Genomic DNA, 24137 nt, shown 5'->3' on the forward strand with positions numbered 1-24137 from the left:
TCATCCTTCGCGTCCAATCAAGACATCCATTATATTTTATTATAATAAAATGGGACGTTTTGATTGGACGCGAAGGATGACGCGCATATGACGCGCTCGGTGGAAACGCACCCATACTCGAGAATACTCGGGCGACGTTTTCGAATGCAGCCCAGAGCTGCCAGATTTTGCCGGGTTGCCCGGCACGGTAGGCCGACGCATGCGCTTACGAGTTGAAATACAGTAACGTATCACAAATCTGTAGACTCTTGTGACTACACACTCAGGTGTGCGTGGATAAGTAGAGAGTAGAATGTTCACATAATGATAAAAAATACACATTTTTCTGTAATTAAGAAAAATATTTTATTTGGCAAAAATACTACTGAGATATCCTCTGTACTGAGAGTACTGGGCCCGCCAAAATTAAGCGCCCATAATACACATAACTGTATTTGCCATCCATTACACATGCGCGGCTTGACCCATGGCGGGGGGTCTGGCAGCACTGATGCAGCCCTGCTTTTGAATATGCAGTGGTGCAGTGATGATACTGTTGGTAGACAGACGCAGCATGTGCAGCACTTGCAGCAGAGCCAGCAGAATCAACGGCAGTAAACGAAGTCGGCCATTGTAGCTAGAGTCGGTGAAGATGCGAGGAGGCTTCTCATGATCGTCAACGAAAGTACACAAGGTATTCGTTCACGGATCAGCTTCGACACGCGACATCAAGATGCACACAACACTCGAATTGGATTCGAGCGTGCCAGCATTCCTTGCCAAGCTTTGGAAAATGGTCGAGGATCCGACAACCGATCCTCTTATTTGCTGGTCACCTGTGAGTAAACTCTTTTATTTACCTGCCTGCCCGCGAAAGACCGAGACAAATTGTTTCGTAAAGTCACGGATTGTCATGTAAAATCACGGATCGGTAGAAACACGTGGGACGGGCAATACGTCGATCGTGCATTACATTTGCTGTGTTAACAATAACTACGCCGAAAATTGCCGAGACGAAATTGTGCTGCCAACTACCATGCATCAACACATTGCGTTGATAATAATTGTATTGACAACAATCGTGTTGATGACAATCGTGTTGATAACAATCGCATCGATAAGAGTGCTTTACGCAACATTCTTTGACCTTGACCCGTTGCGCTTCTTCCGGTTTCTGAGTTGTTTCCGTTGCGTTTTTTAAAGCTAGTATTTTTAAGCGTGTTTATTATTCTCTGTGTATTACGAATTATCGCTCGACTGTAACAATGCTACATCAATTATGTCGGGAATTGCTGGTCTCTGTAATTTTTTCGTTATTTTGGGGGGAAAATTTTAATGCAATTTGATATATAATTAGATGCAATAAATTCACTCCGAGTGTGAAGGCACAATGCTTCCTTGGGAGGAAAATCATCCAAGACTTATGTCCATTTGTATCAATGTAGCTTAACTTTAAACTCACTTTTTACTTTAAATTTAGGTTTATAATTTACTTTTCATCTTTTTCTAATCCTTATAACCAGAAAAACAGAAAGTAAATTGAACTGATTTTATAATCAAGCTATATTGGTACAAAAATTGAATTCATTATTAATGAATTATTATTAATGTATAATTGAGATGATAAACTGATAAAATCTAGATATTTGGAAAGAATGCATAGAGTTGCATCATCACCTACGTTTGTAATATCAACTGATCACATTACACACATCTCAAAAGTTTGTAAAGTTTCAAGTAGTTTCCAAGTATTCAAATCAATAGCTTGTTCTTTACAACTTTCTTTGTATCTTTTCTTTTTTTTCTCCAACATGGAGATAAATGTTCAGCTGAAAAGAATAGAAAACCAGCCTGTTTTGTAATTCGATAAGACTCGACAAGCTTGATATTATCAAACTGCGTCATGCAGGTATTATATATGGTGGTCATATATTTTCTTAGAGAAAATTAAAGAAGAAATTTTAGAGCCGTATCCCTACATGTTCCCAAATTAATGAAATAGATTTGAAATAATAATAAAGAAACAATACATTTAAATGAATAATTTTAATTAAATAAAAATTTAAAATATAATTTACAAAATATAAAATTATATTGTATGAAACTAAATTTGAAACAAATATTGATTGTTTCCATAAAAATTTGCTTAATGATACAACAGTAGACATTGAGATGCTAATTAGAAAAGAATTTCTTATAATATTGATTAAATAAATGAAAAAAAGTGAATTTTGAAAAGATAAACTGGGTTGAAAAATAATTTGTTGCAGTATGTGATACAGTATATATATTACAGTATCATGCTGACGCTCAGTGTTAAAAGACATCACGTGACTAAAAATCATGAATTTTTGGTCATGTAATGTCTTTTGATACTGAAAATGAGTGTTAAGTGTTAGCATGAAAATGTACTTTACTTAATAATAACAAAATTACAGTTACTTGTTTTAAATAACTAACTTAGCTAACATTTTTTAGTAATTAATAATTAATTTAGTAGTTAATTTTATAATTATTTTGTATATTTTAAATTTAATTTACAAGATATAGTCTGCGTTCTGCAGAATAAAATAATAATTCATTTCCAAGAACTAATAGTTATCAATATTAAAAAGACTTTACTCTTTAAAACAAGCTCTGTATCATTTATAATGATTTCAACACAAAGTTTAAACAAATTTTTTTAATGAAAATTATTTATAATATATTTTGATTAATAATTTTAATATTTATATATAATTATAATTAATAATATTAATTTTAATATATTACAATTGTAAATATTAATTTATTATGAATTATTAATTTATATTATAATTAAATATAACAATTATAATGATAACTAATTTAAATTTACTAAACAATATTAAGTTTAGTATTGTTATAGTGTTGTTTAGACATTACATATATCAAAAAGTTGTGCAATATACAGGACTATAGTAAGGAATTATAAAATTGGTCTACAGAATACAAAAAAGAAAGAAGAAAAGAATAGAGGAAATGAAAAGAAGTACCAAAGGAATATATTTATACACAGAGAAAATTTTATAGTAAAAATTACTATATATGTAGGATAACATCAGCTATGGACCATAAGAAATTTCAGAGAATTATATCGTAAGTAGTGTAAATATTATGATAATTTGATGAAAAACACAATAAAAATTTTTATAATTCCTTTCTTGGCCGGTGCTTACTATTTATTATAGTAATTGTTACTATAAAGTTTTCTCTGTGTAGTCTAAATTCAAGTTCAAAATTATTTTAAATCTGATGAGAATTTCAAGAATTTCCGTTCAATGAAATGGTACGCAGCAAAGAGTAAAGAATCACAAGAGACAGCATTTAGTTTCAGAGAGGGCGGCGGATGTCCTATATATAAAAGTCGGTATTAACTCATACCACTCATGCATACATGCACATATAAAAATGCGTTACATTGTTACGCATTTTTTAATTATTTTTAACCCTATGTTTAAGAATTTTTTTTAAAGAAAGCACAAGACAATTGACTTAAACTTTACATATTCTATTTAGCTATTTAAAAAGTAAAAAATAAATTTTTTTAAATCAAATTAGCAGTTTATAATTATCAAAGAAGAGATAAAACTGTGTTCTCAAAAACATTATATTATTATATCGACAATTCTTGGTCTGTTATTGCTTTGAAAATCCAAGAAAATAAAAGATTTTTTAAATATGTGGATATAATATTCATCCATACCAAAATAAAATCAATAAAAATCACATTTGGAAAAATAATAACTTTACAAAGAAAAGTATCAAAAATTTAATTTCTTTTTCAATTTTTAATTGTTTAATAAATAAGTAAAATAAACAATTTTGTTTAAGGAAGGAAAACTATTTATATTGTATATTGTATCAAAATTTCAAGTAATTCAATTACTAGATTTTGCGTAATAGTGTCGACGAGTGAAGAAAATGTAGTTTTGAGAAATTCGCGTTTAATGTTTTACGTGTATTTTACATATAGATAGTAAAAATTGTTTAAGCTTACTATTAATCTGTTATTCCAGCTGTATAAAATATATTTTCTTTTGCCTGAAAAGTTTTTTTAGATTAATGGTCTCTTACAATTTGCAAATCTTCCATGTCTTAAAGAACAGTTTGCGCTCCGCAGATTCTTTATCTTATTATGCAAAAAATCACCGATTTTCACTCTTCTATATTAAGCATTGTTTTCAAGATGTGTCCATACTCTTCATTAAAAATACAAATGACTTACAGGAATACAATTTTAATAGTTTTTAAATGCGTGTAAATGTTTTGATGTGATATTAATAAATTTAGACTTTCTTTGAGTGTTTGTGTATCCAAACATCTCGTATGAAGCTTTTTCATATTGAAAAGCGAAATGTCAGTAACAATCCTTCAAGTCACTGTAATCAGACCTAAGTTTTGGAAGGGGGTAAAAAATATTTCTCTATTTTTGATAACTAAAATGAGACTAACGATTTTTTTTTATTAAAATTTATATTAAAAATTTCATTTTTTTAACACCACAAATAACAAATCTATTATTAAGTATTTATATCATTAAATATCTAACTTATCTGAGACAGAAGAACAAATTAAACAATCAAATACTAAGACTTAAATATTTTTAAATTTCTTTGAGAAAAATTGCATCCCTTTAAGCAAAAGAATTATCACACAAAGTTTTATCGCGAAAAACAATTTTGACGGAAATTTAAATTAAGATTTTTTTAACGGATAGAATTTATTTTTTATTGAATTTGCTTTATAAGTTGAAATTTTGAAAGTGAAAGGGGCTTGAGTTTTTGTAGCCTTCTTTTGGCTATACCATTGCTTCAGGCTATGCACTTTTATCTATTTAAAGTTTAAACCATTTATGTTCCGCCTTTTTTTTCTATTCTATAGGACCAATTGTTCCAACTATTTGCATAAAATTTTATATAAATATTCTTAAATATATATTATATAAAAATATAAAATAAAATAAAATTTAATGATTCTTTAAAAAATCTTAAAACAATTACAAATTTGCTTTTTTTGCTGAACACGACCGATCTGATTAAAATGATAAATTATGCAATGTGTAGCATCTTAATTTAAAGTGGATTGTGATAGATATTTTTACATAATAATATATATACTTTGTTATAGTTTGATACAAGAATTTTAACGCGTAATATTAATATTTTTTGTTAATATTTTTTTCAGTCTGGAAGAAGTTTTTTCATTAGAAATCAAGCAAAATTTACATCAGATTTGTTACCACATTATTACAAACATAGCAATATGGCCAGTTTTATACGACAACTAAATATGTGTAAGTTTTTGCATTTTGTATAATCTATCTTTATATATATATATATATATTTTTTTTTTTTTGTAAGGGCTGCATTCAGAAACATCTCTCGTGTATCACTAGGTATCATTTTATCCTTATTGTTCATTGAATGTTAAACAAAAATAAAATGATATCTGGGAACAACTAGGTATGTTTTTGAATACAAATAAATAAGTAAAACAAAATAACAAAGACAATAAAAGCATTTAATATGTTAAATATGTTAGATGGATTCCATAAGAAGGTATCTGTGGAATTGGGTGGCCTAAAATGTGACAGAGATGAAATAGAGTTTGCACATCAGTATTTCCTCAAAGATGAACCTGACTTAGTAAAACATATTAAAAGAAAAGTAAGTATATTAAGGCGATTTATGATATAATGATGAATGTATGATATAATGATTTCAATTTTCTGAAGACTTTAAAAGTGAAAATTAATTCAAAAACGTTTGAAAGATATATATAAAAAGAGATGTAACTACACGGTGTAAAAGGTTTTTTCACATATTTAATGATCTATTTTCAACAAATCTAACAAAATAATTATATTAATTTATGCAATATGTGTAGTAATAAATTGAAGCTATATTTCTGCGCCTACAGATTCACATGAACTATTGCAGTATATCTTTAGAAACATGATTAATTTTAATTGTTCTGATCCCAAATTTCTGATTCTAGGAATCTTTAAATCTACATTAAGACTAATTGTCTATCCGTTTTCTCTAGAAGAGAAAACCGGAAATAATCTGCTTGTGAAATTTTAAATGGGTACCTATATAATTATTGGTTCTGTAATCTGCATTAAGAAGACAAGTAACTTTTATTTTAAAAACTTTTTTTTCTTAAAACTTTTCTAGAACTACAAACGTTTACAGTTTAGAGTGAGACGATTTACATCGAGAAATTAAAAATAAAAATAAAATAAATAATAAAATTAACAATTTAATCAGTCGTTTTATACTCTAAAGTTTACAAATTTGTAACTTTTCGAAGAATGGTTATAAAATTGAATTTCTAAATAAAAGTTATATATTTAACTTTAATTACAGAAATTTTTTACAATAAATTATAATTTAAAATTTTTGAGTTATTTATTTTAGACGATATAAAAAAGTTCATTTTGATTTAAAATAATCTAAAAAATCTAAGAAATTTGACACTAGAACAATGAAAATTGATTGCATAATTGTCGAGATATTAAACTAACTATAACGGTTTATGTAAACCATTAATTTATATATATATATATATATATATATATATATATATATAATATAATATAAAATTCTTGAAACGTATAAGAATATATGTATCACATAAGAATATTTATTGTATATAAGAATTTCTTCTTTCTTTTCAATACTTTTAAAAAGACAAAAGCATTATTCAAAAATCTCTTTCTAATTAAATTTTTTTCTAATGAAGAAAATAGAAATTTATATGCAAATTTAAATTATAAAAATTGTGTCATCTTATTATGTAATGATTAATAATTAGATATTTTATTGTAACAATTATCAAATTATCTATTTTTTATTAGGTTGCGACTAACAAAAGTCAAGATTCAACGCATCCCTCTCTCACATCAGACGTAATGAGCAGGATACTGAATGAAGTAAAAGACATGAAGGGTCGTCACGATCATATGGATCATACATTAAATGAAATAAAACAAGAAAATGCAGCATTATGGAGAGAAATTGTGATGTTGAGACATAAACATTTAAAACAGCAACAAATAATTAACAAACTAATTCAATTTCTTGTTACTCTTGTACAACCATCAAGAAGTGGTTTACCTGTGAAGAGACGATACCCATTAATGATAAATGATTCAGTTCGTCCACATAAACAAGGCAAATTATCCAAGGTAATATTGTATAATTGTTATCACATTTAATTTATAAATGCATAAAAATGCTTTGAATTAATTATTATAATAAATATTTATCTTGTAGCCGCAAAAATCTCCTACTGGACCAGTAATTCATGAACTTGATGCATCAGAACCTGATGTGGATTCAGATAACACAGTTTTTCAGTAAGTAAAAGAAAATCTATATTCTGTTTATTTTATAATAAAGAAAGAAATTTAAATAATAAGTTAAATATTAGATTAATATGTGAATAACACAAAATAAGGAGTGCCGTTTTCCAGAGTAGATCTTTATCTTACTTTATGATAGTTTTAAAATATTAAATTTAGTCATATGTAGTAGTAATGCTATAAGCAGGAAAAATTTTAATCTAATATCTAATTAATATTGCCAATTTCAAGAAATTTAAATTTTATTTTTAAAAATTTTTCAAATTTTATATAACTTTTATATAGTTTTGTAGAAATTAATTTGCAATAACTTCTTTATTATTTCTTTTGCCATAAATATATAAACAGAACGCGTTATCAACTTGCCAACGAGCCCTGTAGACCTATTCTGTAACTTTTAATGACAGTTTGGTATCGTTACATTGTCGTTGCGCAGCTTTTTTGTCATAAATAATATGTGCGCAACGACGATGTAACAATATCGACACTGTCGTTAAGAGTTACAGAATAGGTCTACCGTACTTTAACTTAAATAAATATTTATTTTGATTTCGTCAGAGTTACAAACATATATACAATAACATTCCACCAAGCTTTTATATATATATATATATATATATATATATATGTATGTATATTATACAATATATATATTATACAATATACAAAAAATACATACAGTGCCAGGCAAAGTATATTACTTTTAGGTTTTTTAGTATAACTTTTATTTAAGTAATTAAATTGATTCAACATTTTACAAAAAATTAAGCTACTAAAAGTAGCTACTTGAGTTATAACTACTATCAAAACATTATAATTTACTAGACACTTATGTACTTTGAAACTAATATAAACTAACATAAAAAATACTAATATAAAAAATTAATGTAAAAAAACATTCCTTATACATATATTTTACTCAAACGCTCGTCTATACATTGACCTTTTTGTCGCAATCTTTCTAATTAATTCTCTCTCGATTTTTACTATCTTCGTTATCCTAATCAAGACGTATTCGCAATGCATGCAACCTCTTTTTCAGACTTCCGCTTTTGTTGTACTTTCTTATTCTTTATATTGTACTTTATTCTTTTCTTTACTCTATTTTTAAAATAAAAATATTTTTGCTATAGTCTTCTCTTTCTCTCTTTTTGGCGCTCTCTCTTCCTCCCTTCTTGTTAATTTTTTTTCTTTTCCTTTACTCTTTGCATTTTTTCCTTACAGTATTTCTTCCAATCTTTTTTCCAATACTCACACATAATTTCCTACTAACTTTCTCCTCTTTTTTATATTCTAATTCTTGTATATGTTTCTATGTCTCCTTTCTTGCTTTACCTTTTTACGCTATCTTGAATTACTTCAATTTAGAGGTATATATTTAACACTTTATAAGATTGATATTTATGTGTAACAATTATTAATACGTTATTAACTTATTTTAAAAAGTTACGAATATTGATTAATAATTGCGGTAATAGATTAATAATTATTAATAGGACGGTAGCAAATGAAATACCAAGTGTTCAAAGTCCACAAGAACATATTGAAACACAAACAGATGATGAAAATATGGAAACTATATTTTCAATTGATGGGTCTGTTCAGATCTCTAAAACCGAAGAGGAGACAAGAAAGAAACGTGTTTGCAAAGGCAAAAAGAAGTATGTTTAATTAAATCTTTTATATATTTTTATTGCGCGCGCGCGCGCGTGTGTGTGTGTGTGTGTGTGTGTGTGTGTGTGTGTCAGAAACCTATTGTCTGTCTTTAAAAATAAAAATAAAAATAGATACGTTGGGCTTCTCAGAAAATTCTTTTACAAAATTTGAGTATATTCCCTGGTATAAAACATTAAATTAACATAAACATTATATAATTAAACATAAACATTAAAATTTTTATTAAGAAAAAAATTGTTTCTAAATTTTGAGAAAAGAATTTAGTTTAGGAAAGAGAGAAAGAATTTTATTTATTGTATTAGCTTACAATATTTAATATTTTAGTACTAAAGATTATTCTAATAGAAGATGTGATATGCATTATAAAAATTATTGTGACATTAGTATGAAATGTAGAAATATTCTGAAAAATCCAAGTTAGTATAATTCTTAACTACTGAAATTGATATGGTGATTTTATTATTTTTTTTATTATAAAATATGTATGCAAATATTTCAAAATGAAAAAAATTCCAAAAAATTCTAAAATAAAATACTTTCCCCACAAAATCTTATTTTTTCTTTATTTTTTAAATTTGCTCGAGCGTTGTACGGGTCATATTCATATGTGCGTTTTCTTTATGTATAAAAATCGATTAAGCAAGTGGTTAAGAATTAAACTAAAAATTTTATTTAATGATCAATGGAGTATTCAATAAGATAACAATATTGAAATTGTTTAAATTATCTAAAAATCTTTTTTACATTATATTTATCTTAATTTAAATATTATTAGGAGGAAAAACAAAGTGCCTATCAAAATTTTGGTCCCAACATTGGAAAACAGGAAAAAACCCAGGTTGTTTATTTGACATTAATGTTGCAAAATTTGCTTGTTATTTTGTTGTATTAGAATCGCTATGAATATACGCTATTTTTTGCATGCAGATTTTTGCATTGTAGCATTTTAATAATTGAATTATAGAAATATGATTAAATTTACTTAATAATGATATTACGACGCTAAAATTTTCTTATTAATAACTGGTAAAATAAAGTGTTATCCAGAAACGACTAAACAATATTCTGAAAATTTAATAATATGAGAGGAGAAATAAATAATTTTATTATTATTTTGTGTATAGAGCATATTAATTAAAAAAAAATTTTTTTATAATTAAATTTTGAATTTTTGTAGCTTATATTCATATATTTTTACATTTTTACTATATATATATATATATATACACACACACACACACTTTACTATATACTTTTACTATATATATATATATATATATATATATATATATATATATATATATATATATATATATATACACACACTTTACTATATATATATATATATATATATATATATATATATATACTTTTTATGTTTTCTTCTATTTTGTTATGTCAATTCAATTTTCTTTGATTTTTGCATAAATCTTTATATAATTTATAAATTATATAAAGATTTATTTTTATAAATTATAATTATATAAAGATTTATAATTTATAAATTATATATTATAATATAGATATTTTTTCCACTAATGTACCATTAAAGTTATTGAAGCATCTACAATGTGCAGATGCCCTAATATGTTAGAAATACATTTATATTATTTTTTATTCTTAATTTATGTAATTTGAATAAAATATTATATTTGTGCACGCGCGCAGACACACATGCCTTAATTAGGCTGCTTTCCTTTTAGGGAACACAATCGACACAAGCATCGTTCTATCTTTTTTTATGTTCAATGAGTAACAAAGATAGAACGATACTTATGTCGATTGTGTTCTTTAAAAGGAAAGCTTTAGATTAAATACGTTTATAAATTTTTAAAAATTTATTATAATATATAGTATATTAATACATTAGTTTACTATGTAATAGTAAACTAATGTATTAATATACTATATATAAAATTGTAAATTATTTATTATTAATAATTTATAATCACATTATTGATCTTTCCTGGGTATTCCTATATATGCATTGATGAAACTGTTATGAACTCTTTATTATGTATTAAAATTAAAAGATGAAAAAGTGTAAGAAAAGGAAGAGGCATAACACTCTTCTACTATTAGAAAATATTCTGTATATTTCATTTCTGCATAATATTGATTCATAGATGTCTTTTTTTTTTTAATTTAATAATGGCCATTATATTACAATATTTTATTGTTGGTATAATAGATTGCATGATTTTTTGCTTCTTATGTTGTCTTGGAACATATATACTTTGTCTCATGTTTTTATTGTACAATTGTAATGTAATATATTCAAGTATTTAATTTTAAAAAAGATGTGTATAAGTAGACTTTAGGCATTAATAAAATAAGAATGGAATGAGATATTATTTTTGGTTTACAGAGAAGAATTGCATATGGTTGAAGTATCTACCGATGAAGACGAGCCTGTAATTTTATTGAAAAATAAGTCCAATGGTTCTAAACCAATACCTATGTCGACTGTGCGTAGTTCTAAACTTGCAGCAATGGCAGCAAACATTAAATCTCAAAATGTTGATACTCAAGATGATTTGGACACATCAGCAGATCTGGAAGATAATATAGAAGCTTTAGATAATGATACGTCGATGATGAAGTTGGAAGATATCTTGATTGTTCCGGATATGCTCAATAATAGCAACATTAAAAATTTTGTTGACAACGAAGAAGATAATGACAGTCTTAATAAAAAGAATACAAAGCTTAATCAAATGGATGACGAGAGGAGTGTTTTAATGACAAACAACAATAAGCAATACGATGAAAATAAAATAAAATTACAGGAAGATACTAATAACAGGTATGATAATGCAAGCGCGAGTTCATCAAAAGATTTATTGGTGAGCTGTGTCAATCCCTCTGGAAAGACTGATGCTAATTACAGGTTAGAACAGACGTAAGTCTAGAACGATATGAGTATTTACTTACAATAATTTCTACTTAATTTTATAATGGAAATTATTAATACCAAAAAGAGTATAGTTTTCATTTTTGATATCAGATATGAATTTTTTAAATGTAATATAGATATCTTTATTTTTTGTACTTTCTATGCCTGATCTCTAATTTTTAGCTTATATTTTTTTAAAGCAGTTAAACTTATGTTGAACACATCATTTATTAATATATACAGTACTCGTGTGACGCAATAATATTAGTCTTTTTTTGAAATCTCTTATAAAAGTTATTATTGCATAAGTAATTACTACTTTCTAGATTTTAACTAATAGTAGCATTGCTCTACTCCATTGTTATCTAATCGGTACTTTAATAATATGTAAAAATATTATATTTACACTTTTTTATTATTAATTATTTATGTTTAGAGAGGAACTAGGCAACCATTTGGATTCGATGCAGGCTGGTTTGGACAATATTCATGACCTTTTACGTAGTGACTCTTGCAACATTGATGCTAATACTTTATTAGGTGTAAGTATGATGCTAAATTAAAACATTTTTTAATATTTTCTTTCCAGAAAAAGAGATAATTTTTGCAAAAATAATTGAAAATTTTTCCTTAAAGAAAGTTACACACACATTGTGACTAAAAAATTTCCCATTGATATATTTTCCTTTTTCAGTTGTTTAATGATGATTCAATGACATTTGGATTATCAATGAATTCAGAATTGAATCCGGAATTGAATTGTATGCAAGAGGATGATGATCATATAAGTAAGTTTTTACAATTTAAAGTTTAGAGTTTAAATTTCCTTATTTTAATAAAATTTTAAATTAAATATGAATTAATGAAATTTTCTAAGTAATTAAAGTTTCCTTTTACATAAAAAAATTTGAAAAAACTACAAGTGTGCAAAAAAATATATGTAATATGTAAATACATATTTCTAAATATTTATTATATGTATAGATTCCATTTATACATACTATATATCAACATCTTATATATATATATATATATATATATATACACACACGCGCATACACACACGCGCACACACACACGCGCGCGCGCGAGTGCGTGTGTAAGGAGAAAGAATATATAAGGACAAATTTTTTATATTTGTATATTATATTTATATAAAAAAATTAATAATACATTATTATAAAACTTATACTTTAATTATATAAAGCTAATGTGTGTGAAATCATAGATGTATAAATTAATAATTTTATTTATATACAGTTTCAGATTCTGTCAATGGTGGTGAACTTATGGCATATAATCCTCCCTCCTCCAACCTATTAGATTTTGATGATGATATATTTTTGACAAATCCATCGGCTCCAATGTCAAATTTATCAGATGGACAAATTAACAATCTTTATACTACAGATTCTTTAGATGATTCTAAGGTTTCACTTCTTGATGCTCTGGTAACTGCTAATAATGCAAATTTGAAATCGTAAATATCATTAACTAGAGTAAGTTTTTTTATTTCATATATGAATTATACATTTTCAAAATTATTTTTCCTTTTCCATTTTTTTCAATCTTTAACCATATAAATTTAATGAATATTACATTTATTTATATTTTGATCGATAATTAATATCATGCAGTTAAAATTAAATTTTAATATTGTTTTAAATTTAAGAAATAAATTAGTTTTTGAAAGATTAATTAGATTCATCAGATTTGCAAAAAAATTGTACTTACAGATTCTTTTAGATAGCTTTCTTTAGATAGATTTAAATTTATTACTATTGCATCAAATTCTTCAGTAAATTTTATTTTAAACGGCTGAACATAAGTGATATATCTTTCAGCAGAATTATTAAAGTTAAAAGGAATAAAAATCTCAATATATTTCATAATCACTAAGATTTTGTCGATAATAATATAATGATAGATATTATATCTTTATAAACACTTAGCACATAAAATCCATTAAATTTGCACCATAAAATAAGATCTGATTGAAATATGATGAATAATTTCTGTTTAACATATAATAAATGTAATAAAAGTTATATTCTTCTCTTACATACTTTCTATTAATATACATTAGTAATCTCTATTTATACACAATTATGCAAGAAAGTAATACAACTGTAAATATTCTTACTGTTATCGTTTGTTTTATTTTAACAAAAATGAAAACAGTAAATGTATATGTGAAATTAATAAAACTTCTATTTTTTCACATAAATGACTTGTAAATGTTTTAAGTTTTAATTACACTATACATTTATGCATTATAGCTTTATAAATTTTTAAAACACTATTTTAATAATTATTTAATTTGAGAATAATAGTTTCAAGAGATTTTCAAATAATTAAAATTTTAGAATATTGATGCATATAAGTAAACTTTATAAATTTACATTAATAATATATGTTATGGTTTTATGACATATGTTAAAAATACATCACATTTACAAAAATTAAAGTAACTATGAGAAATCAGTTTTTACAGATATACATATTGTATATATTACAGATATATATATTTTGCAGGTGTATGTGTATACAGATTAAATGAAAGATTATGAAATAAGTATATTCTTATAAATTTTGCTGTCGTTATCGATGATCCTGATATAAAATTCTGAAATTATAAGAATAGTTATTTTACAGTTTACATCATATAATTTGCTTCAACTGTTTCTACTGTTTCATACATATTTTTTACGCAAATAGCATTAAACTTTATATAAATTTTTATATTTAATATTACTATGCAGTTTTTTAAAAGTCTGGAAATAGCCAATTATCTCCGTAATCAAATGCAACAGTAAAATTCTTTTTGATCAAGTACTTTTCGAAATATGAGTTGACAAAGTTCAAGTACCTGAGGGTTTGAAGTCATTGAATACCATGGGAATGACAAACCTAGGGTCCTTGTCTTTGCTAATACACTTCTATATGTACAGGAGGTGTAAGTCGAATCAAACTACTTCCACACGGTACATTGTGTGGCATGCTAGCGGAACTTTATCAACTTGTATCTCGAACAGTACTTAACTAAGAAGAATTTTATTGTTGTGTTTACAAAAGATTTTGATGTCAACTACAAAAATATTAAATAAAAATTGAGGGATTTCATTAAAAATTTAAACTTGTCATCAAAAGCTTCTTTATTTGTAATCAGAATCAGATAAAGATTTGTTTTATGCATTTGTCGAAACATTACAATTTTTGTTTAAAACACTTTCTCAGAAGATTTATAATTTTGCAGATAATCGGCCATTTCCGGGCTTTTAAATTATCTTGTATATTATACTATTTTGTTTACACAGAAAACTTAATAAGTAATAGATATATTATGTAACATTCATATGTATGCAATCTCTTTTTAAAAGTGGAATCTTTTTATATATTTTTTATTATGCACATAGTACAACTTAATTAAATCTATCTTTTTTTTTAGTTTTTTAATGAAAATTATTTCTGGACTTTTCAATTATGTTAAAGAAAAAAATGGAAAATAAGAAAAATAATATATAAAAATAATAACGAAAAATGAAAAGTGCACTGAACCGTTTGCGTCTAAAGACTCAAAGTAAGAATATTATAATAGGAACTTTACACAGTCAATAAAACTCAAAATAAATAAATACTGACAATATTATTGATCATGTATGCTAATATTGATCCAAATTTTTTATTCTCAAGTATCTATATCACTGTGGTTGTTCGAACTTCTTGGTAAACTTACCTATCTGGTAGGTATGGTGTTTATCTTTATTAATTTTTCTAAATAAAGACAGACACATATTTATCTGATAAGTAAATTTACCAAGAACAACCGTCCTTAGTGGTATGAATATTGACAGTGATAATAATTATGAAGACAACATGTCAGTACTTGTATAATTTATCACGAATGACATAATTTCAGAAATCTCAGGTTGTAGAAATATTGATGCTTGTCAACATTACTAATTAAATATTACTGATTAGTATTGATCGTGTAAAGTCTTATAAAGACAATTACAAGAATGCGGCAACACAACTAAAGTTGCTTAGATAAACTACATAATAAAAATAAAAGCGTAGAGTAATCTTGATATTGCTATGAGATATATGAAAATGAGATAATGAGATACTTATAGTTACCTAAAATTTTGCAAATTAATAAATGTGAAATTTTTAAATCCTCTGTTCTTACTTTGTATATAGTACTCTGATAGGAAATCTTACTTTCTATATTATAAACAATTTTTGTGCTGAAAAAGATATAAGCTTTGTGCAAATAATAGAATAATATTATTTTATAAGGAAGATATAAATTTGTTTTAGATTAATAGCTTACAAGCGTAAAAAACTAATGTAAAAGTTTTTATATAAATATAAAGTGATAGTACAAAATTAAGAATTCAGTGTTTGTTGTGCGATAAAACCAATGATTAGATTTTTAAATTTCCAAACAAAATGGATATTTTTATATAATTTATGCTTAAAATAAGATCTGTCTTAAATATTAGAACACCTTTAAAATTATAATACTTTATACTGAAATGAAAACTTATGAAGTATTAACAATTCCTTTTTAAACTTTTAATACAATTTTCAGTTTTTAGTTTTGAACACCTTAATGCATATGTCTCAAAAATACATGAAAAATATGATATACGATGATATATATAATTTATAATACATATATAATTATGTATAATTTAAAATTATATTAAAAATATATAAGGTAAATTTTTTAATTCATTAATTGAGTAATCGCAGCTTTCATACACCAAAGTTGGATTGATTATGTATAATGCTATTAATCGATGAAAACTCACCTGTACTAGCAGCTAAAATTGGCTATGTTCGGTTTTATACATCAAAGGTATCCGTTTGCTTTTTTACTTCGAAAATCGTTCGACAATTTATATTTTGGAATTAATTTCTGTGTAAATATTACGCATTTTTTTAAAATACGCGATTTAAATCCACTCTGCTAGTTTGCATCTTAAATTTCCAATGCCAAATGTAGCAAAAATAAATAATAAGCACTGAAGTCTTATTTTCGTACCTTTTCTAATAAGTAATTAATCTTTTAATGTTTTCCTGTACAAGAGTGTGTGTTAAGCTAAGCAATAAGTATCAAGTTACTTGGTCCCTTTAAATGTCCATACAATAAATTGTTTTGATGTATGTATCAATATATGTACTGATCATGCACTTAATGATTACTTTATTATCATTTACATTTATTCAGCATTCACAGATGAGTATATAAGTACATATAAAATGTATAAAAAATTAACTTCATGTTTTATTTTTATTTAGAGATAGGTCAAATTCAAGTTTTATAATTTACCACAAAAATCAAATTCAGGGATGTTATTTTGAAATTAGTATAAACTCTATTATAATTCTATATGTAAAAGTTATTTTCTATCTTAAATCTTGTCTGAAATTAAAGATATTTGAAATGAGTTGTCTCAAATATTAATTATAATATTTTGAGAGTGTATAGATTTATTTCAAATCTGTAATGTGATGAATCCTTAATAAATATGTCAAGAATATTTATTTAATAGTAATGTATTGAGGTTTATATATTTTTCTACTAAGTGAGATGGTATTTGTCAATTTGCTGTTCAAACTTAAATTTGTGTTTGATGAAAAATGTTAAGTGATACAAAATATTAATGAAGTCTTTCCATTTGAACAGATATCTTATATATCTCACAGTTGTGATACAGCAGCATTGTTTAAGATATCACAGATTGTAATAGTTTCAATACTTAGTAAAAAATGTAAGCGAAGAGATTAAAATCTATGTCACTTATATGCCCATATTCATAGTCAAACCTTATATTTAAGGCCTCCTTAAGTTTATCTTTATGCTCTACGGATCATTTCATTGGCTACAAAGTATCTAAAGATAAGTTTAAGGAGGCCTAAAGTATAAGGCCTGACTATGAATACGGGTAAATTAGTGTCGCACTTAGTAACAAATCACTATTAATTGCACTTGATATATGTACATTGTAATAAAGAATAGTGATATTGTTTAAAAGTAACTAGGGGCCAGCAGGAAATAGAGTTGAAGATCGAGATATACACACGTCAAAACTACTTAAGTAATTAATGTTGTAACATAGAATTCCTGCATGTAGATCTATAAAGTATTGTTTATATTAGTTTATTGATTTCTACATTCAATACATTAACAGCTATTCTTTGCTATTAAACACACAATAATTGTAATCGAAATTAGCAAATTATACTTTTACTATCAACAGTATATTAATCTGTTTGTTTATATGCAAATAAAATTTACATAACTGTTTATGCATTTATTGTTCATTTGAATATTTTCAAATACTCCCTTCTCTAGTGCATTACGGAATAAGTTATATATGAAAACTGTTGTATTAAACATCTTCATTGTATCTTCTAATCATTTTATTTGTGCTTAGAAATATATTTTTCCCTCGACATGTTTTATATTTTCATTATTAAGGCTGTATATTTTTATTTTATCCTACTAATTCTCAAGATCAATATATTATTAAATATATAGAAATACATTAGAAAGATATTTGCATTACTGTCCTCCAAATATTTCAATAAAATTTATTATTAAAATTTAATAAACATATATTTTTCATAATATGTGATAAGAATTTTTTGAACTTAAAAATTACAGTTGCAATTTAATTAACAGTGATATGTATAATAAATACAAATGCATTAATATTTTCAAATGTATATATATATATATATATGTATATAATTATATGATAAATTAATGTTATTTTATTCTTTCTGTTATCAGGAATGCTATCGAAGTTTTTATGCCTAATCATTGACAAATATGATTCGATCGATCAGGAGAGATTATACAGTGTTCTTCATTCTTATAGATACATAAAATAATTTGTTTACAATATTAGAGATAATACTTAGATACTCAGATAACAAATTAACAAGTAATGATTTTCACTAAGTACAAAGTGATAATCACTTTGATTGTTGCTCTTCAACTTGCAATGATTCCTGAAATTGTCTCCTAGCTTCACGATTAGATTGCAGCAATTCTGTCAGCTGTGCATGTATATCGTCATTCTTTCTTTCCAAGTGATCCAAAGCAGTTTCCAAATGGTCCAGCTCGACTTCTAATTCTTTCATACCTGCATATAATATATTCATATATATTTCTTCTCTTTCTCTTGAAAAAGTATGCTGATATCAATTATTAACAGAAAACAATTATTACAAAATATGAAACAGTAGAAAAACTGCTATATCATCTGATAATAGAAGACACTTTCTAGTTTACACTTGTTTTCAAAGTTTTTATTTTTAGCTTTTAAGAAATATCCAAAACAAAGTAGTATGTTGATATTAATGATCTTTTTTTTACATATCGACAATATACAACAAATCGAAAACTGTAGTACTTTTTTCTCCCTCTACGAAAGTTTTAATAAATTTAATAAATCTTCAACTTGCTCGAAATGATCAACTTAAGGATCTATTAAGAATGACTATTTACCTAAGACATATACATCCTCAGGATAGTCATCCTCGAGGTACTCGTGAATGTCATCAGAATGTTCTTCGTCCTCGGCATAGTTCATTTCCTCGTCAGTATCGCCGCGATTAGTTTCTTCCATTTGGACCGTTTCCTCTATGTTTCCTTCCTTTTTCACTTCGTCCGATGCTGGATATTCGTTCCTTACCATGCTTTCTTCTTCCACTTGCATCTGACAATCGGTCGGAAGTCGAAATCAGCTGACTTTAGTTAACGGCATAGATCCATTGAAATATAGAATGAATTTCTTATGGCTACATATGTGTGCATAAAGCGAATCACGTGGCGTATTTCCCGTGACGTATGACAGAGAAAAACCTCACCAACGCCTCTATTTACACAAAATATGTACCTTGAACTATCGTAGTCAATATCCACGAAGGTCCATAGATAAATGCACAATTTTTGGGTCTTTTCCGTGTTTTGTTTTTGGTTCTGTTCCATGCTATATCCATAAAGCGTGAGCAAAAAGGAACCTGAGAGCAGTTACCGCATCGTCAACCGCGCGCGAGAATTTCACTTGGCGCGACAGTTACATTTGAAAAAATACGTGAAAAGTACGGCTCGTCTGATTAGCGGCGAATCAAAAAAGAAAATATGGCAGAAAAGTGGTATGATATGTGACGTCACGAAACGAAACCCGAAAAAAGCGCTAAGAATCGTTTGAATGCGCACGTCGAGGCACACTGAACAGAAGTAAAGCAATTCGTGACGTCACGCCACTTTCGTGCCATGTTGATTTTCGCCGCCAATCAGACGAGCCGTCCTTTCACGTATTTTTTCCAATGTAACGGTCGCGCCAAGTGAAATTCTCGCGCGCGGTTTATTCGTGTGTGATATATTATCCTTAATATCGGGATTGCCGAATAAAGTATCGGGCGATCGTTATTAATGTGCGGTTCGAGAATAGCAGGATGATGTCAGCAAAAAGTGGCATTCATGGAGCGACTCGGTATTCCGGAAAAGGAATGTAGCAGTAGCAGCAGCATCAGCAGCAGGAGCAGCGACAGCAATCGGTGAGTGAATTTTTATCAAACCAATTAATTGAATTTATATCATGTATATGTGGTATTGCACATTTATAGAACACGATTATGCACATTTGCATAAAACAGATTTAAAATATGAATGCATATAATTGTAAAATTTACGGGTACAGCATGAAACAGAACCAAATAAACGTGGACATAGCATAGAAGAGACCCAAAAAGTCATACACATTACCTACGGGATTCATAGATATTTGACTACATAGTTCAATGTGCACATTTTGTGCACATAGAGGCGCTGATGGATGAAAACACCTAAAACGACGCGATGACCGCTCTCAGGTTCCTCTCTCTGGCGTGAGTAATGAATATACTTGTAAAACATGATTAATAAGTGCAATTGTGAATAAATATGTGAATTGTATCAGACTTATTATATTATCCGGCGATAATCGTGAAAAAAGGGACTAAGCAACGTTAGTTTTACGAGACTGTTTTGTTCTTGTTGTATATTATTGTGATTGAATACATTTTGGCTAAACTTGACATTTTCTTAATTAAAAATGTTTGTCTTTATATTTTAATTTTTAATTAAAATTTCATTCGGTAAAACAGATCAACCTGTAGAGGCCCTCCACCGCCGTTTATTCTGTGAGTCACGTGTTGTTCGGTAGATGTCGCTCGTGTCAATTGTTGAACATGACGCAGCGGATCACGGAAGCTCGGAATTCGAAGTGTACTTTTTCTCGCAATTGTTATTATTTAAAGTACATTCTACGTACGAGACTACCGCGAATTTCTCTCATAAGAGCTTCCATTCGATGTAACATGTTCGATGTATCGCGTACCTATTATAATACGTCGATATCACGATTTCATAATTTCAGGACGAAGACTCGAAAGCCTCTTGTTGCCATATTTTGTTAAGCCGTTATTTTTCCACCAAAACGTGCATACCTAGCGAAAATTCAATTGTTGCGGAAATAGCTCAGGTACAGTTTGTCGTTCTAATAACAAAATTTGCAATTGATTACATCTGTTGCTGCAATATGACTGATTATTATTTTATTACCTTTTATTTATTATATTGAGATATTTAATTTGGACTTGCGATTTCAATGTATTAATGATTTATCTTAATTTGTGACTGAAAACTTCAAAGTTCTCTTCAAATATTGTTTCGATTATTTTCGTCAATGTGCAGCAAAAATGCAGTTATGCAATTATTATTAAAGCGCAATGAATGAATACGTCGTTTTATATTAACTATGTCGTCATCTTCAATATTTTTCAAAAACGATATTTTGCAATTGCCGTTGGCAATTTAGTGCTTGCATTTTTAACAAACAATGAAAAGAGGATAAGTATTATTCCTTTTAAAATTATTATTCTTTCTATTTTTTACGTATGGATATAATATTTTTTTCTAGATCGTACTTTTCTCGTTCACTTCGCACGAATTAATATTTTAATTAAAAAAAAATTATAATTTATAATTTTATAAACTTTTTAATAATTTTTCCGTAAACGTTTAATGTTTTTTAACTAATCATGCATGTTTAATTAATAGCGATCTGTGTTATTATAATTATCCATAAGTCTTTTATTTAGTTGTATCTTATCGATTAATTTTTGACTTTGCTGCCTTTTAATTACATTGCGCAACCACTAGATGGCAATAGTAGTAACTACTTATATAGATTGCATATCGTTTCAAATTGTATTTTAATTTTCGAATAGATAAGAGGATTGTATGTTTTTAACAATATTTACAATCTAGTCATAATTCCAACTTAATAATTGTATTTTTTTACCTGAAATATTTATTAGAGTCAGTGATTTTGTTATAAACTTAGAAATCTAGCACTTAGCGTGAAGCAAAATGAAAATTGATGCACAATTTTATATATATATACATATATATATATATATATATATATATATATATATATATATATACACCTTAATATTAATTTAGTAATATATAATAATAATTTAGAAATTTTTTTTATAATTGCATATACGTACGCATAGAAAAATCTGTATTATAAAATACAGACTTTTCTATTGGATAACACACGCTAACATTTTTGTTAGCGCGTTCTGAATACGGGCCATAGTGTTTGCAATTATGAAAGCCTACATATTATAATAATAGGTAATATAATTGTAAAAAAAAGACTATAAAATTACAACAAATGTGCATTTACTAGTTAATAATGAAAATGTCATTCATACTTAACACAAAATTATGTCATACATATATTTTCTATTATATCTATAAAGATTTAGTTGCTTACAAAATTTTATAACGTACGTTTCTCAATATCCTAGGGATCCCAAAAATATCACTTTATACGTGTAAAAAAATATCTCTTAAGTGTATTTTAATACTTTTCAAAATACTTTTTAATACTAATAGAACGGGAAATCTGATTCTAGGAACGCGAGAAAGACGCTCGGGCTTTAAATGTGAGTATCGTTGGACACCCTTCTCTAACACTTGCGGCTGGTGCTCTTAATTAGGGGGATCTGCAGCAGAAGGATGGGAGATTTTTGAAACGCCCGTTGCTGCCTTGTTGAGGAGAATTGGACGGAATGCAAACTTCTACGCCCCTTGTGTACGTAAGTCACGTCATGTCACGTAGTTTTAATACATGGTATAAATAAGAACTGTCTAATTAAACGATAATGGTCACGACATTTCTTTATTTTTATCCGCTGCTTTAAGGTATCGTTTATATTATCTAACAATGAAATAATGTTTGTTATATTGGAGACCGATTATTGAACAAATAATATTATTTATTATTTCGATACACATTATATATACGAACGCCCGCATACTTCCGTAATAATTTAATTTTAAATTCCAAGAACTGTACGAGAATATTTTACCGCGCTATTTTATGTCATATATTATATTGATGATTTAATTTCTCCTGGATTAAAAAATAATTTTTTAATATTTAATTGAGAATGATAACAGAACTACTGTTTCTATAATATATAATTTTAATTTTATTAAAAACAAAAAATTTAAATATATTTCAATTTTTAAAGCTAAAAAGAGGAGATTATAAATTGAACCAGTTGAAAATCAAATTAGTGTAAAAATAAAATACATATAAAATACATACAATTTGTCCAAGATATATATTATACACATTTAGTACATATATTATTATATTATATAAAGTAAAAAAAAAACAATTTTTTTTATTAACACGTATATCCGAAAGAAATAAGAATTAATTATAAATGGGTTAAAGTTTAGAATTTAGGAATTTTATTTAATGATTGATATCGTCAGCATCTGTAAACTATACAAGGAGTAAAGTTTGAATCAGTCGATAAATACTCAATTATTTCTGTTGTCTATATTCATCCGCGTCATTCTCTTGCCAGACGAAATAATTGCCAGAGTGATCATTCATATATTCTCTTTATGACATTGAATATTTCAAATATGGGTTTAAAGGATCAGGCTTCTAGACGTTAAGCTTTCCCGAGTTTTTTGATACGTCGTAAATCAATCAATCATTTTTAATAAATTGGCGCAATGTATGGATGTTTGTTCTAGACTACTAAATATACACGTCCTCTCGAAAAAAAACCAGAGAGAAAATAGTTCTAAATGCAGCT

General features: G+C 26.7%; 3 protein-coding genes across 8 annotated transcripts in view; 2 read left to right on the plus strand and 1 right to left on the minus strand.

The window, feature by feature from the left end:
* The first annotated feature begins 575 nt into the window (after nucleotides 1–575).
* LOC105839619 (heat shock factor protein) lies at nucleotides 576–17138 on the plus strand. 6 transcript variants are annotated; one of them, XM_036284891.1, is made up of 12 exons: nucleotides 576–817; nucleotides 5185–5293; nucleotides 5542–5666; nucleotides 6860–7189; nucleotides 7278–7360; nucleotides 8863–9027; nucleotides 9819–9881; nucleotides 11412–11945; nucleotides 12376–12481; nucleotides 12634–12727; nucleotides 13200–13438; nucleotides 14475–17138. In XM_036284891.1, the coding sequence occupies exons 1-11, from the start codon at nucleotides 713–715 to the stop codon at nucleotides 13421–13423; spliced, it is 1938 nt and encodes a 645-aa protein (XP_036140784.1). In that variant the 5' UTR covers nucleotides 576–712; the 3' UTR covers nucleotides 13424–13438; nucleotides 14475–17138. The 6 variants fall into 6 exon arrangements, with proteins under 6 accessions (XP_036140784.1, XP_036140786.1, XP_036140783.1 ...); XM_036284893.1 differs by having other exon boundaries at nucleotides 13200–13390; XM_036284890.1 differs by having other exon boundaries at nucleotides 13200–17138.
* A 954-nt stretch (nucleotides 17139–18092) lies between these two features.
* LOC105839621 (UPF0184 protein AAEL002161) lies at nucleotides 18093–19780 on the minus strand. Its single transcript, XM_012686073.3, has 2 exons — nucleotides 19465–19780; nucleotides 18093–19099 (listed from the first exon to the last, which is right to left on the minus strand). Exons 1-2 carry the CDS (start codon nucleotides 19673–19675, stop codon nucleotides 18930–18932), a joined length of 381 nt encoding a protein of 126 aa, XP_012541527.1. The 5' UTR covers nucleotides 19676–19780; the 3' UTR covers nucleotides 18093–18929.
* A 1593-nt stretch (nucleotides 19781–21373) lies between these two features.
* The window catches only part of LOC105839701 (E3 ubiquitin-protein ligase lubel), a 296564-nt gene continuing 293800 nt past the window's right edge, over nucleotides 21374–24137 (plus strand). The window contains exons 1-2 of the mRNA XM_036284750.1: nucleotides 21374–21484; nucleotides 22935–23113. The gene's annotated coding sequence lies outside the window, so the exon portion shown is untranslated. The remainder of the gene's footprint in view (nucleotides 21485–22934; nucleotides 23114–24137) is intronic.

Source organism: Monomorium pharaonis, chromosome 3, assembly GCF_013373865.1.
Source record: "Monomorium pharaonis isolate MP-MQ-018 chromosome 3, ASM1337386v2, whole genome shotgun sequence".
NCBI lineage: Eukaryota > Metazoa > Arthropoda > Insecta > Hymenoptera > Formicidae > Monomorium > Monomorium pharaonis.